Raw genomic sequence first — 16,467 nt, 5'->3', positions numbered from 1 at the left:
ACATGAGTATTGTATGTGTGCCTTTTTATTGTTTTTAATTGCTATGAAAAGAAATATTGGAGGACAAAATTAGAAAAACCGAAAACTTAATATGATTATAATGAAGAGACAAAGAACTGGAAATTTCAAATAAATTGCATTCAAACGAATAAAATTCATGAAGTAAGACACTCCGATAGTGTTTTTAAATAAACAAAATATCAAGCACCAAACAAGGTTTGAACTCAAAAGCCTTCGCTTAGCAGACAAACACCTTAAACATTACGCTAACTCACCTCATCATACAGCTAACTCACCTCGTCATACAAACAATCTCCGGGAGGACTATAAAAGCTCAAGCAAAATGCCGATAAACACTGTTGGTATGAGTATTAATTATTCACGTTTCGTCGAAGTATAATAGGAAATAAACAATTGCCGCTGTTCTTTGTTGCGAAAGGGGTTCCTGAGAATGATAGAAACACCTTTCCTTGCTATCGCCTGAATTATTGCTGTTTGGTTTAATTAATTAATAGAATATGAAGCAATTGGTATAAAGACTGCTTTCTCCAAACTTTGTATAAAAGAAAGTCTGGTATCAAGACATTTATGAGTGAACGTTTCTAAAAGTGAAGACACTCGTCCGTGTTCTGCACTGCAGTCGAGCTGTGGCAACGTCGTTCTCTGTTCATTGGCTGACTGTGTTTTGTGACGTCACATGCGCAGAACGAACCTAAACTCGGCCTTCGTCGTAAATGACGCGCACTATAGTGAACGACTGCAGCCAGAGACTTGGCACAGCGGCTACAATGACAGGAATGTAGTATTGTCGGAACACCGCAACAATCAGCCTCCTGCGACTTATTGTTGCGTCGTATTGTAAAACTTCCTAGTAGCGTTCGTAGTTTAGGTGATGTCCTGTGCGAATTGCAGAGGAAGGAAACACGTACAGCGTGTGTAAAGTGTTGTCATTAATTTATTAGTCAGGGATGACAAGAGAGCAGCCACACACTGGAGTCCCGGCCGCTACTGGTTCGCCGCCGCCGCCGCCGCCGGCTGCTGGTTGACCCGCGCCAGCTGGCGGGCCAGCTCCGCGTAGTGCGACCGCATCCACGCCACGTTCACCGAGATCTTGTCGCGCGCCTGCTTCACCGCCAGCGAAGCCTGCTTCAGGTGGTCCGCGCTCTGCGCCGCGAAGCCCTCAAACTGCGGACACGAGCAGAGCCGGTCAACACTGCAGCTGCGGGCTGACAGTAAATTAGTGAACATCCTGCCACTGTGTATTTTGACTCTCCGGCGGAGACTGTGCTAATTTCAAACGCCCTGGCAGATTAAAACTGTGTGCTGTAGGACGACCTGCGCCCTCTGCCCCTTGCGGGAGAGGGCTCGTACCGACTCAGGAACCCGAGTGTGACTGACTGAAGACTCCTTCCTTCCGGCTCTTCCCAGGTGGCGACTCGTGCTCGGGTAGGTAGTGGCAGAGCGCGCGCCTGGCAAAAGCGGAGGTCTGCGGTACGATTCCTCGTCTGCACACAGTCTTAAGCTGCAGGGAGTAATTAAAATATTGTGCTTCTTATCTTTTTGGTTTCGAGGCCTCTCTTCTACAGTGGCAGTATTGCAAGTAATAGTGAGCTTTGGCTGTCTTTTCGGACCTGAGGCGCAGCGCCGTATAACGATCCTGCCCAGGAATCGGTTAAGTGGGAGATGTGTCTCAGAGCTGGATAGTGACAGATGGTGACGCGAGACTGGTCGTTCGTAGTTTATGTATCGGCCGATAGAGGACAATATTGGATAGGGGGACTGTGATTTTAGTTTCGATTGTGCCCACTAGAGTGCACTAAAGTGAGCGAATGTTTTTATAAAACTGTTCTAGTGTTTTCATAAAGTGTTATTATGTCTTTTTGTGTATGTAAAATGTTATAAATATGTTTTAGCAGTATGAATGATGCGTGAGTGCGGTTTAAGGTTAATATGGAGATAATTGTGTAACGAATTATGTAGTAGGATTTAGTGTGCGACCATTTGAAGAAGTATGGATATGGACAAAGGGGATTTTTGGAGAATAGGTATGTAAAGTAAGATTATGGTAAAGGGAAAGTAAATTCAGGTATAAATAACAACAGTAGATAACTTTATGCATAAGCAAAACTTCAGCCTATTAGATAATTACGCCGGTAAAAAGTGCAGTCGTTAGCTTTACTATTTTGCTATTGGTTATTGATGAAAAGTGCGGACTGACGCGGGAGAATGTTTTTTTGCTATTGGCTTTTGAGTAAACTGACCAGTGGTAAAGCAATATTCTTCGCGCGCCTTCCTCTGCTGGTGGAGAAGACTTGGAGTATTCTAGAGAAGAGTCGGAGCCTAGCCATGAAACAGTTCGAACGTGTGTAGCAGTAGTTCCGATGGAAACGATAAATTGCCGCATCTAGCAGTGTTTCATACATCAGAACTGTTGTGACGTGGCGGCATAATTATTCCGATGTGTATGTAGAAATTTCGGTATTTTTGAGTGAATTTTGTGACGAGAAAAGACATATATTCCGCTTCGCGTATTGAGCAGGTCGGTGGCTAAAAACTGTGACTGTTTTTGACTGAGAATGCTCGCCAAATATTAAGTCTGTCGGTACCAAATGCAATCAGTATTTTTGTAGGTATTACGTTTTCAGGAAATGCAACGCCATAAACTTGCTAACGAGAGTGAAAGGTATTGTGAGTGACTGTGTTAAGACTAGCCCGGGCTTGGCAGTGATACGTGTTCAACTAAGTTTCAGAATATATTAATTGAGGACAAAATTTCCAACCTTTCATTAGTGTGAAAACTTTCTCCCGAAACGTAAATTAGTTACTTACATTGCAGCCTGGTTCACTCGGCTTCCCTACTGATGACATGCTGAGACAATGTTCACAGGAAGGTGCAGGTCCGTCGTAAAGGGACGGAAAGAACGGCGCCGCCGCAGACTGGCCAAGTCTCGTTTAAATGTGAAATATTTCACTTACATTAAAGCATGTTCAGTGTTCAAACATGCAAATGAGAAAGTATTGTGCGTGTTAGCGCACTGCAGTGCACTAAACGTTGCACGCTTCTGTACAGAATGGGATCTTCCAGCGCCGCCCCGTGGGGCAGTGAGTCAAGGGTGACGGGGAACACCTGTCAGCTTATTAGAGGGCACGCGCTGCCCCTACAGGACACCCGCCGAAACGTGGCAGTTTCCGAGTCTTCAGCGGATTCGTCTTTCGGGAACTCATTCGTAGACTACAGTATTATCCCATTCACCTAAACTATCCATTCTTTGCAGCGACATCCGAGTGTTAGACTAGTGCTGTCCATTTTCGCATTCCCTGCATTTCACGAGATCCAATATATCCTGCAACAGCTTCTTAATCGTGCACACGTTAGCAAGGAACTTTACAGTCGTGGGTAGCGACATGCACATACACAGATGGCTGTAGTATTACGTACACAAGATATAAAATGCCAGTGCATTCTTTTGTATTCAGGCGATTCCTATCGAAATCGTGGCCGACCTGATAATGGCCGCACAACGGGAATTAACAGATTTGAATGTGGAATGTTAGTTGGAGCTAGGTGCACGGGACATTTCATTTCGTAATTCGTTAGGCAATTCAATATTCCGACATCTACAGTGTGGAGAGTGTGCCGAGAATACGAAATTTCAGGCATACCTTATCCCACGCATTTAAACGGCGTGAGTCTGAGGCAGACACCTGCACGCAGATGCGGGGAAGAAGGTTCCCCAGAACATACTGTCTTTTTCTGCGGGCAATACGCGAACAACAGACATAGACTACTCTTAGATTACACAGATACAGACATAGATATATCCACAGCAATAAGAGACGAAGAACAATGGGCACAATTAAACGCACTGACAAACAGTATTTCAAAAACAACACATGAAGAGTATATGCGGACACGACATCACAGACATGCCTATGTGCAGCGTAACAGAAATTTCCAGATGGAGGGCAGTGACACCCACAGTGACAGCGAAAACGGTGACAATGAGGAAGAACAGGAGGAGGAAGCTGAGATGTGACAGTGAATAAGCTAAAGTGCTGGCGATCTAGCCAAGAAAACACCAAATGCTGTACATGGATGCGCACCTAATGTAGTTAATACGTAGGATTAGTAACAAATACGGTAAGCAGCATTATTTCTCTACTAATAACCATTTGTGTGTGTGTGTGTGTGTGTGTGTGTGTGTGTGTGTGTGTGTGACTGGCGGTCAAGAGCTCCAAGAAACCATTCCGAGGTATTCACCGTCAGTCACACTCCGTGATGGTACTAACAAATCTCTCATCTATCCTATCTTCTTTTTATATTCTCCTTAAAAAACAACAAAATTTTATTTATATTTTCGTTGCGTTGTTTAGAGGGAAGAGACCAAACAGCGAGGTCATCGGTCTCATCGGATTAGGGAAGGACGGGGAAAGAAGTCGGCCGTGTCCTTTGAAAGGGACCATCCCGGCATTTGCCTGGAGCGATTTAGGGAAATCACGGAAAACCTAAATCAGGATGGCCGGGCGCGGGATTGAACCGTCGTCCTCCCGAATGCGAGCGAGTCCAGTGTGCTAACCACTGCGCCACCTCGCTCGGTTTATTTGTATTTCAATCTTAAATTATTGTTATTTTGAAAAGTATCATTCTTTGTAACTGTTGTAGATAAAACAAAAGGAAAGAAAACTGTAAAAAGATGAAAAACGAAAATTGTAAGATGTACGACCTGTCTTAAACATAAGGTAACAGGTCTATAATTTGCGAATAAAAGAATAAAAAAATAAATAAATACATCCGACCACAGACAATGCAGTGGCCGACGGCCTCCATTAACGACCGAGGGCAGCGGCGTTTGCCTAGAGTTGTCAGTGCTAACAGACAAGCAGCACTGCGTGAACTGAGCACAGAGAGAAAAGTGGGACGTGCGACGATCGTATCCGTTGGGGCAGTGCAGAGAAATGTGGCGTTAACGGGTTACGGCAGCAGACGACCCAAGCGAGTGCGTTTACTAAGAGCACATCACCTGCAACACCTCTCCTGGGCTTGTGGCCTAGTCGACCGGAAAACCGTGGCCCACAGTGACAAGTCCCGATTTCCGTCGATACGTACTAATGGTAGCGTTTGTAATATTATTGGGATTTCCGTAGTATGAAAAAGACAATGTGTCTGTCGACCGAATGTATCTGAGTAAGTTCTCCAGAGAACGAAAGACTGAGTGAAATTGTAGAAGTCGCGTGATATGACGTGACCTGCTCTAGTGCAGAGCGCCAAAGATTTCTATTGCGATCCGATATACTCAAAAGCGGCCAAGGACATTTTTTAACCCCGACGGAGGTGAAACAAAATATGAGACACTATGTGAAAACAAAATGTGTACTAAATCCAATATCACTTATGTTTATTCTGGCTGTACGTGTAGTCGCACTTTATTACAGTTCATTGTAATTTATAATTAAAAATATGGAATGTGAGTCGTTTCGATGTCAAACTTCTCAGTATATCAAGAAGTATGACATAGAAAAAAAAATAAAAACCATGAGTATTTGCCTCTTTCTGAGGAATTACCACAAAAGCTTGTTTATGTGACGTTGTCAGGGACGATAAGGTGTGGAAAAATGTTTAAAGTAAGTTTCTCTTTAGCTTATTAAAAATTAATTATAAACTGTATGCAGTTATTTGATTTGTTATTTAAATAGCAATCACCACTCAATTTCTCATGTCCTATGTTCATAAATGTTTAATTGTCATTTTAGTCACTGAAAGCCGGCAGCGGTGGCCGAGCGGTTCTAGGCGCTTCAGTCCGGAACCACGCGGCTGCTACGGTCGCAGGTTCGAATCCTGCCTCGGGCATGAATGTGTGTGATGTCCTTAGGTAAGTTAGGTTTGGCCGCACGGGATTAACCGAGCGGTCTGCGGCGTTGGTTCGAGTCCTCCCTCGGTCATGTGTGTGTGTGTGTGTGTGTGTGTGTGTGTGTGTGTGTGTGTTTGTCCTTAGGATAATTTACGTTAAGTGGAGTGTAAGCTTAGGGACTGATGACCTTAGCAGTTAAGTCCCATAAGATTTCACACTTTTGAACATTTTTTAAAGTTAGGTTTAAGTAGTTCTAAGTCTAGGGGAACTGATGACCTCAGATGTTAAGTCCCATAGTGCTTAGAGACATTTGAACTTTTTTTTTGTCACAGAAATCATCGACGGTTCCATAGGACGAAGTAACGTGAAAGAAGTTGTCGTAATCACCAACCTACCATTCATCAAAAAAAATGGTTCAAATGGCTCTGAGCACTATGGGACTTAACTGCTGTGGTCATCAGTCCCCTAGAACTTAAAACTACTTAAACCTAACAAACCTAATGACATCACACACATCCATGCCCGAGGCAGGATTCGAACCTGCGACCGTAGCGGTCGCGCAGTTCCAGACTGTAGCGCCTAGAACAGTTCGGCCACAACGGCCGGCTGGCATTCATCACTGAAAGGCAATTCGCAGTACTTCATTTCCAAACGTAGCTCCCTTTGGTAATCTTGTTGAAATCCAGGCTCGGTAGCTATCCGGCGAAAATTTGATTGCAATTCCCAGAAAAGTGTATCAAAATTACTGATCGATTCTTTCAAGTATCCGACACGTCATTGCCCGGAACAAGGTGTGCTTATGTAGAAATCCGGCGTACTCGCACGAGGCCAAAAAACGACATCTTCTAAAACATCAGCTACCATAGTTAACAGCAAAATACTCTCTCCATTTCCCCCCATTCAAAGTATTTATAATAATATACTGGCGCTCGAACAGGGGCGCAACCAAAACTTTTGCTTGCGAACTTGTTCTGAAGCGCCACATATATAATTTATATTAATAGTGCCTACTGAAAAATTTCTGTTCTGTTGCTTAATTTTTGTCTTTTTATTTCTTACACATCAATTCCAATGACAACACTGCAGGAACCAAATAAGACGGACGAAAACGCGGAAAAATTTAACCAAGTTAACCGACCGACAAAGAAAACTACAGCGGTGAGTACTATTTTCAATTCTGGCAGTCGAACCTCATTAGTATCCAATAATGACCGAAGCATCTGTAAATCCCATCACGTAGTTTCCTGCCTAAAATCTGATTTCAGTAGAAATTAGCATATTAGAAGCATTAGTTGCATTACGATAAAATTTGTAAATTTTTCATGTTTGAATGTTGTCATCCATATTCGTTCACGGCGTTGGAATTCTTTTGTTTTATTTCTGGCGCATCCATATTGTCTTCCCCACTAGTATCGCCAATTGTTTATATGTCGTATGAGTTAAGTAGACTGTCCCAGTAGGCAACAATGAGCACGTCATAGCCCCGTTACCGCGTTGTTGACAACTGGCGAGCGCGCAGCGTTCAAATTCCCTCGCACGCCCCATCACTGTTTACAAACACAGACGCGATGGTAGACAATCGCACACAATTGACAGATGACGTTGACGAAATGACCGACGTGCCTTCCCACCTCGGATCGACACTTAAGACAGCACGGACTGAGAGTACTTCTGAACCTACTGACGTTATTAGACACAGGACGAATACGGAAATGAATCAAATGACTGAAATGATTCCAGCTCAAACTTCCGTAGGTGCCGAATATACCGACTTCTAGGATCGACTTACCGCCCCCCCCCCCCCCCCTCCCAGTGATCTTGGCTGCAAGAAATGAAAGAAATAATGGCTAAATTAGCTGAAAATCAAGTGACAAAGGCAGACCTATTTAATCTTGTAACAAAAGATGAAATTAGTAATTAAGCAACACGTCAAGAAATTCAGACTACTCTTGACTCATTTAAAACTGAGTTAAATGCCAAAATTGTTCAAGAAGTTAAAACATTAAAACAAGAACAATCAGAAAACATCGAGCGTAAACTCGACCAAATACATAAGCAAAATGAAGCTAAAATAGATACTCTGCTTCAGGCAGCTTGTACGGAATTAGACAAACAAACGTCCGACAATTTTAGTGAAATAAACCGCGATATTACTGGCAAAAACTCGCGTGTCGAAATAATTGATCAGCACTTACACAGGATCAACAACAGCGTTGGTACTGTCAAGAACAAGTAGACCGCCTGACAGATGAAATTAAACAGTTATCATTGCACACCGAGAAAAAAAAGCCGAACATCTCAGCGAGAAAGTAAAAAGTTAGGTGAAAAATACCAAAATTGGTTGTTATCTAAGGATGAAGATATCGCAAATAAATTGCAAACTGATTTACCGGAAGCAGTCCAAACAGCCACACTGAATGTCTTAAAACACCTGGATCGTCACAGGAGACACCATTGCGAGCGAATTAGGAATAATCAGACGTGCAGTGACAAACAAATTGGCAATAACGCAACGATTGCAAAACCTTGAGCAGCAAGCTCAATCGAAAGGCACAGAACAGTCTCAGCGCTATCTACGCTCTTTGCTGTCAGTAAGCGACGTAGATGAGGAATCACAAAACAACCAGTACCCCACAGACAACAGACCCAATCATGCAAACACGCAGCGTCGGCCTGAGTGGCCGAGCGGTTCTAGGCGCTACAGTCTGGACCCAAGCGACCGCATGGTCGCAGGTTCGAATCCTGCCTCGGGCATGGATGTGTGTGATGTCCTTAGGTTAGTTATGTTTAAGTAGTTCTAAGTTCTAGGGAACTGATGACCACAGCAGTTAAGTCCCGTACTGCTCAGAGCCATTTAAACCAAACACGCAGCCTCAACCAATAAATTGGTCCTCTAATGAAAGGAGAGAGTCTTCGTAAACACAGAAACTACCAGTTCTTCAATCCAGACAAAAGGAATTGTATTTCTCAAATCTTCCTCTAGTATTTTTCCGAATAGCTGGACGGACATACAACGAATCCAATATGTCACAGGACATATTACTGTGAATCCGCAATAAGGGGCATCGAGAGGCTCGATCGAAGCCATACTTCGAAAATCCATTATTTGACAAGTTTTGGGGCGAGGGAGTACAGAAGAGTCGAAGGAAAGAATTTTATCAGGTTGAACCCTTTAATTCAAATTTTCTGTCTATATTATGCTCGTTAAATCTCGTTCATGGGGAGAATCGCGCCAGTTCAAATAACAACAGTTGGCAATCCCCGAATTACAATAACAGTAATTCTTCTCAGGCGGACAATACAAAACGCAGGTACCACAACAGCGTCAACAACGGTAGCTATAGCGGTAACTCTCAATCGAAAATAGACAATAACTACCCATACAAGCGAAACCGGAATAATAATCGGAGTCGTTAGAATCCTACGAATGACACAGAAATTAGCTCCGTACCAGTCGTATGGCAATAATTCAAAGCAATGAACAAACAGCGCAGCCGTGGAATGCAAGTCAACAACAATCGCCCGTGTATTACACTATCATTACACTATCAAATTTCTTGGTAAAGATTTGATCAAAGATGTGATATAATATATTTGACAAAGATCTTTGACGTAGCGCTAGAAGGGGTATTACACTGTCATCAAATTTTTCGTCAAAGTTGAAGATGGCTGACAATAACTTGTTATTAACCGCAGCAGTTGCACGTACCGCAATTGCATTGTGTGCACATGCGGAAAAAAGTGGGGGAAAAAAAGGAACCATACATACGAGGTTGACAGTCTTAAATTCCTGGGATTACAACTTTATAGGAGGAGCACACCACAGAACAAATCTGTATTTGCAATTCGAGTGTTAGCAGACATAGGCGACATAAAAATGAAAAAGCTTGCACACTTTCATTCCATAATGTCATATGGGGTAATATTTTGGGGTAAATCTTCAAGTAAATGGAACGAAAAATTAATCTAATCTGGGTGAAGCCGTGGGTTTTACAACGAGACGATAAAAGCGTTCAACAAAACTTGTTACGTGAGCTTACAGTGGAAGACGTCAAGTCGTACATCAATTACTTAAGAATGGATGAGCATACATTTCTGTGTGTGCTCAGTTAAGTGTATCCTCATATCACAAAGCACAATATTCACTTAAGAACTGCTACATCTTCAGAAGACGGGCTCACTGTAACACTCCGATTCCTTGCTACAGGAGAGGGTTATGTTAGGTTAGGTTATGTTAGGTCAGGTCAGCTTTGGTTTCCAAACTTCTTAGTCTATTTTTGTATTCAGGGTGGCTCACGTTGTAAAGCGCCTCATCAGCTTCATACATCTCTATTAATTTTGTAGTTGTCGACACACACCAATTGTATTTACCGGCAATGTTTATAAATACACTACAGACGACAGAACGCTGCAGCGATGCTAGCGCTCCATTGCAATGAACAGAAGACAAGCGATTTCTTTGATCAAATCTACAACGAGGCCCTAGATTTGGTCAAATATTGGACGACATTTGACAAAGTTTCTATTATACCATCAAAAATCTTTGACAAAGATATTGGACAAAGAAATTTGATAGTGTAATACCGGCCTTACCAACACAGTCAAAATAATAACGCAATTATCGTCAAAATTACCACACCTCTCAGCAGAACTACGGTACACAGCCTAACAATAATTTTCAGCCATCATTCACTCAACCGAATAAGAACAGCAACAGCCAAGTACCACGTAAAAACTACAACCTCCTGTTTTTTCACCCAAGCTTTTGATCCCGAAAGTTTCGAGCCTCAATTTGAAACTCGTTTCGTTCGAATTCTATTCGCCGACAAATAGTGGAGGCGAATAAAAGCCGCGAATTTTACAAACAACAACAGTACTTGGAATAGCCAGCAGACAATGGAAAACTAGTCCCACCACCTGACGAGTCTCTTAACGTTGCTGACACACAACGAGGGGGTAGTTGCTTCCACCGACGTTCTAATAACGCATTTGTTTTGCGGCGTAATGACAAACACAGTATACGAGACGAACTACTACATGAAAACGTCATTACTGAAACAGACGACTCGTACGACGATGAAATACAGGCAGTAACATATGTATGTTTACAAGGAACTAAAACGACCGCTATCATGGACACAGGAGCAAATGTAAATGCCGTTTCCCTTGTTTGTTTAAACAATTGTCAAATACTGTAAAGATATCGACTCTCCCTGTTCAAAACTGCACTATAACCGGAGCTAAAATCTAGCAGGTCCATAAAATTAACATTCAAGCTGTAATGACGATTCAGTTTGTGCATTGTTGTACAAAGCATTATCCTTGTAGTGAAAAATTTATCTGTCTCATGTTTGCTTGGCATGGAATTCCTGCGCCAAACGAGAGCTAAAATCGACATTTATGATCGAATCTGTGCTTTGAATGTTAACGACCGAGGAATTGTTTTACAATTAATTAAAGAGAAAGTTCGGAATCATTCGTTAGGTCATCGATTGAAATTACATCGATTGATAAGAAAGTACAAAAATCCTTGCGACTATTGGGACGTACCTGACAATAAACTTTACGACTCTTCCAGAGAGAAATGAAATTGTTGCCAAAACTCAGGAATCGACCGACTTAAATGACCAGCAGCGACAAGAACTTCACCGACTTCTAAACACTTTCATCCATATTTTGTTCTACGAGACCTGGAACAGTAACGGATGTTGAATATCAAATGGAAGCAATTCCTCACTCCACCTTTTGCAGAACAACATACGCAATTACCTTTTCTCGCCGAGAAGCGGTAAAAAAAGAAATTAAAAAGACGTTAGCATAGAAAGTGATTGAGACCCTCAGATTCACCCTATACCAGTCCCTTGAACTGATAATACGGTACGTCTGGTACTCGATGCCGGGAATATAAATAAAATTATTGTCCCTGTCAGAACACGTCCTGAAGCTCTCGATGAGAGAGATTTAATGGTGACCGCTATTTGTCTAGTATCGATTCAAACTGTCATACTGGCAAGTGAAACTTCACGAAGAACACGAGAGTACACAGCCTTTCATTTTAGTGGACGTTCCAACGAATTCAGAGTGATGCCTTTCGGTTTGAATGTCAGATCAGTGTATTTATTTCTGCACACGACCATGTACATGGACAGAATTTATTAGATGAAGTTACCGTTTATGTAGATGATCTATTGACCGCTACTAACACTTGCGAAAAGCAAAATGAACTCATTCAAAAGGTATTTCAGAAATTTCTTGAATATGGTGTCACAGCTAACCTTGTTGTTGTTGTGGTCTTCAGTCCTGAGACTGGTTTGATGCAGCTCTCCATGCTACTCTATCCTGTGCAAGCTTCTTCATCTCCTAGTACTTACTGCAACCTATATCCTCCTGAATCTGCTTAGTGTATTCATCTCTTGGACTCCCTCTACGATTTTTACCCTCCACGCTGCCCTCCAATGCTAAATTGGTGATCCCTTGATGCCTCAGAACATGCCCTACCAACGGGTCCCTTCTTCTAGTCAAGTTATGCCACAAGCTCCTCTTCTCCCTAATTCTATTCAATACCTCCTCATTAGTTACGTGATCTACCCACCTAATCTTCAGCATTCTTCTGTAGCACCACATTTCGAAAGCTTCTATTCTCTTCTTGTCTAAACTATTTATCGTCCACGTTTTATTTCCATACATGGCTACACTCCATACAAATACCTTCAGAAACAGCTTCCTGACATTTAAATCTATACTCGATGTTAACAAATTTCTCTTCTTCAGAAACGTTTTCCTTGCCATTGCTAGTCAACATTTTATATCTTCTCTACTTCGAACATCATCAGTTATTTTGCTCCCCAAATAGCAAAACTCCTTTACTACTTTAAGTGTCTCATTTCCTAATCTAATTCTCTCAGTATCACCCGACTTATTTCGACTACATTCCATTATCCTCGTTTTGCTTTTGTTGATGTTCATTTTATACCCTCCTTTCAAGACACTATCCATTCCGTTCAACTGCTCTTCCAAGTCCTTTGCTGTCTCTAACAGAATTAGAATGTCATCGGCGAACCTCAAAGTTTTTATTTCTTCTCCATGGATTTTAATACCTACTCTGAATTTTTCTTTTGTTTCCTTTACTGCTTGCTCAATATACAGATTGAATAACATCGGGGATAGGCTACAACCCTGTCTCACTCCCTTCCCAACCACTGCTTCCCTATCGTGCCACTCGGCTATTATAACTGCCATCTGGTTTCTGTACAAATTTTAAATAACAGTTAAACTTAAGAAGTCTAAATCTGCCCGTTCTCAAATCAAATTCTTGGGTCCCATCATTTCCCCAGATGGAATCAAACCCGATCCGGACAAAATAAGTGCAGTCAAAAATTTTCCTACACCAACCACTAAGCGACAATTGAAAAGCTTTCTTGGCCTGGTCTCTTTCTCCATGAAATTTCTATCCAACCAGGTAATGAACAAGTCTTCACTGTCGAAACTGATCAAGAAAAGCACACGTTGGAATTGGACTCCAGAATGCCAACAAGCTTCCTATTCTAGAAAACAAGCTCTTGTCAATAGCCCTATCTTACACCATCCCGACATGACACAAGAGTTTTGCATCTCATCTGATATTTCCTTTCAAGCGCTTGGCGCCATTCTCTTTCATGCAGTCAAAACCAACAATGCTCAGGAAAATAAGATTATCAATTTCGCAAGTCGAGTGTCATCTGAAGCAGAAAGGTCGTATTCAGTAACCGAACTCGAGGCACTCACAGTGATTATGTTACTTAAACGCTTCAACTACTACATCTCAGGCTATGAAGTAAAAGTATTTTCCGATCACCAAAAACTGAGTTTTCTCCTCTCCTGCAAACTGCTACACCCTCGTTTGACCCGATGGTGCTTATTCTTACAAGAATATCATTTTGAGATTAATTTACATAAAAGGTAAAGATAACGTTTTGGCTGACGCATTCTCCCAAATGCCGGAAGGATCTACAGATTCCAACGACCTTCTAGAACAAACGTCCAACTATCGAATACTATTAAGGAAAGGCACTTTGCACCGAAGATATTTTCTTCAATTGTGCAATCATATTGAACAGTTGCAGAACTCAGATCGGAGATGGGACAAAATCAAGCATTTGGTCACCATCAATACTGACCATCCTGTATGCAAACGCTTCAAGATGCACAACAATGTCTTATTTCATCGGACATCTCTTACAAGCGACAACTGGGTTGTCTGCATTCCTAACAAGGGAACCTCCCCATCGCACCCCCTTAGATCAATCGAGAAAACAGGAAGAAGTTGTGTGGAACTACGAAAAAACAAACAAAATATACAAACTGAGTAGTCCATGCGCAAGATAGGCAACATTAAGGGTGGTATAATCTCAGGACCGCCGTGGTCCCGTGGTTGCCGTGAGCAGGTAAGGCACGAGAGGTCCTTGATTCAAGTCTTCCCTCCAGTGAAAAGTTTAATTTTTTATTTTCAGTTTATGTGACAAACTCTTAAGTTTTCATCACTTTTTTGGGAGTGATTATCACATCCACAAGAAAACCGGAATCGGGTAAGGTAGAAGAATCTTTTTACCCATTCGCCAAGTGTACAAGTTAGGTGGGTCGACAACATATTCCTGTCATGTGACGCACAAGTCGTCACCAGTGTCGTATAGAATATATCAGACGTGTTTTCCTGTGGAGGAATTGGTTGTCCTACGACCTTGCGATCAAATGTTTTCGGTTCCCATTGGAGAGACACGTCCTTTCGTCTACTAATCGCACCGTTTTGCGGTGCGGTCGCAAAACACAGACACTAAACTTATTACAGGGAAGAGAAACGTCAATGAACAAACGGACAGATCATAACTTTGCGAAAATAAAGAAAGTAAACTTTTCACTCGAGGGAAGACTTGAACCGAGGACCTTTCGTTCCATAGCTGCTCACGCTAACCACGTGACCACGGCTCTCCTAAGCTCGAAATGGCCTTGGTGTTGCCTATATTACGCATGGACTACTCAGTTTGTATATTTTGCTTATTTTTTCATAGTTGCACACAACTTCTTCCTGTTTTGTCGATTGATCTGTGTTCAGTTTTTCAAGGTCTATCCAGTGTGCCAGCTTATATCTAAATCTGAGGGGGTGCGATGGGGAGGTTCCCTTGTAAGGAATTTGAAGAACATCTCTTATGGCACATTCATATCTCTTGGGGACATTTTCGCCCCGAAAAATGTAAGCGAAAAAAAATTCTAACATGTTTTGTTAGAATTTATTCTGCATCGATTTCACTCCAAACGAGTTGATTTCTCAGCAAAGAAGACAAAATGAATGGATTAACCCCGTTCCTAAAGCACAAATTGCAAGCCTAGAACTTGATGCAAAAATCCGACAAGCGTTAATTCCACTCACTACCCAATCTCAAATCCGCAAGAAAGCTTCGACGCTAACGTACACAAAGTTTAGGAATATAAACCAGGTGAAAAGGTACTCTTGAGAACACATTTTAAGCCATAACTTATTCTTGAGAACCGTAAATGGCAGTCGCTTTTTCAGGGACCGTATATATGGAAGCCTAATGTCGGATGCAATTTATTAGTAGACCCAGTAAGTGGCAGAATTAAAGGATTGGATCACCACGCTGATTTGAAGAAGTATTATTGCAAGGAGTGAGTAATCAAACGCACCACCAATTACCAACGGCAATGTTAACAACGTCTAGCATTGCGTATGACGGAGAAATAGCTAACTAGTTTAACAACAACGACACGATTTATGTATGTCAACAACAGCGCTCACATATAATCACTGAAGTCCAATTTATTATCTCAGAACAACATAAAACATGAACATGTGGCATAAACATGACATCTCTTGATGAATGAAAACATCAGTCTCAACTCACAGTAGTAATGGTTCAAATGGCTCTGAGCACTATGCGACTTAACTTCTGAGGTCATCAGTCGCAGAGAACTTGGAACTATTTAAACCTAACTAACCTAAGGACATCACACATATCCATGCCCGAGGTGGGATTAGAACCTGCGACCGTAGCACAGTAGTAATGGATAATGTAATAATGAAAAGAATAGAGATCATCGAATCTCAAAGAGAAGCTCGCGGCATACAACCACGTAGTTTCAAGTTTCAAGTTTTCGATTTCAGTATATTTTATGGCAAAGGACGAGCTAAAAACGCCGCCTACCTCAGATGAAATGAATAAGCATTCACTTTTAGTTTAAGGTTGTTATGTCACAAATAAGCGAAGCTATTCAGATAAAGAAGATTATATAATGTAGAACTCCCAATAAGGATTCTTCGGCAAAAAAACAACAAAAAAACACGACGTCACCATTACATTGACACTAACACTGTTTCAGCGAGACGAAAAAGAAATATGTCACACACCCGAGTGAGATGCTGAAAGAATTTTTTTTTTTTTTAAATAAACTATACGGTAAGACACCCTCCGTCTACACGGCAAAACTTCCTTAGCCGCGAAGTTTTTAATTATAAGATATGGTAACTGTGACGTTCCCAGTAAAGCAGCGCTAACTGCTATAAAAGCAGAAAGATATATGCAAACGTGCGTGATGGTAACGATTTATACTCGTCCTACGAGAACGA

At 41.8% G+C, this 16,467-nt stretch overlaps 1 protein-coding gene across 3 annotated transcripts in view; it reads right to left on the bottom strand.

Moving 5' to 3' along the window:
• Positions 1–937: 937 nt before the first annotated feature.
• Positions 938–16,467, bottom strand: part of LOC126293406 (aminopeptidase Ey-like) — a 424,028-nt gene continuing 408,498 nt past the window's right edge. For all 3 annotated transcript variants that reach the window (XM_049986620.1, XM_049986618.1, XM_049986619.1), the window contains exon 15: positions 938–1,185. In XM_049986620.1, coding sequence (XP_049842577.1) covers positions 1,006–1,185 — 180 coding nt within the window. In that variant the 3' untranslated portion in view covers positions 938–1,005. The remainder of the gene's footprint in view (positions 1,186–16,467) is intronic.

This window comes from Schistocerca gregaria, chromosome 10 (genome assembly GCF_023897955.1).
Source record: "Schistocerca gregaria isolate iqSchGreg1 chromosome 10, iqSchGreg1.2, whole genome shotgun sequence".
Classification (NCBI taxonomy): Eukaryota; Metazoa; Arthropoda; class Insecta; order Orthoptera; family Acrididae; genus Schistocerca; species Schistocerca gregaria.
Note: the sequence above shows the minus strand (reverse complement) of the source record. Positions and strands in the feature narration are given on the sequence as shown.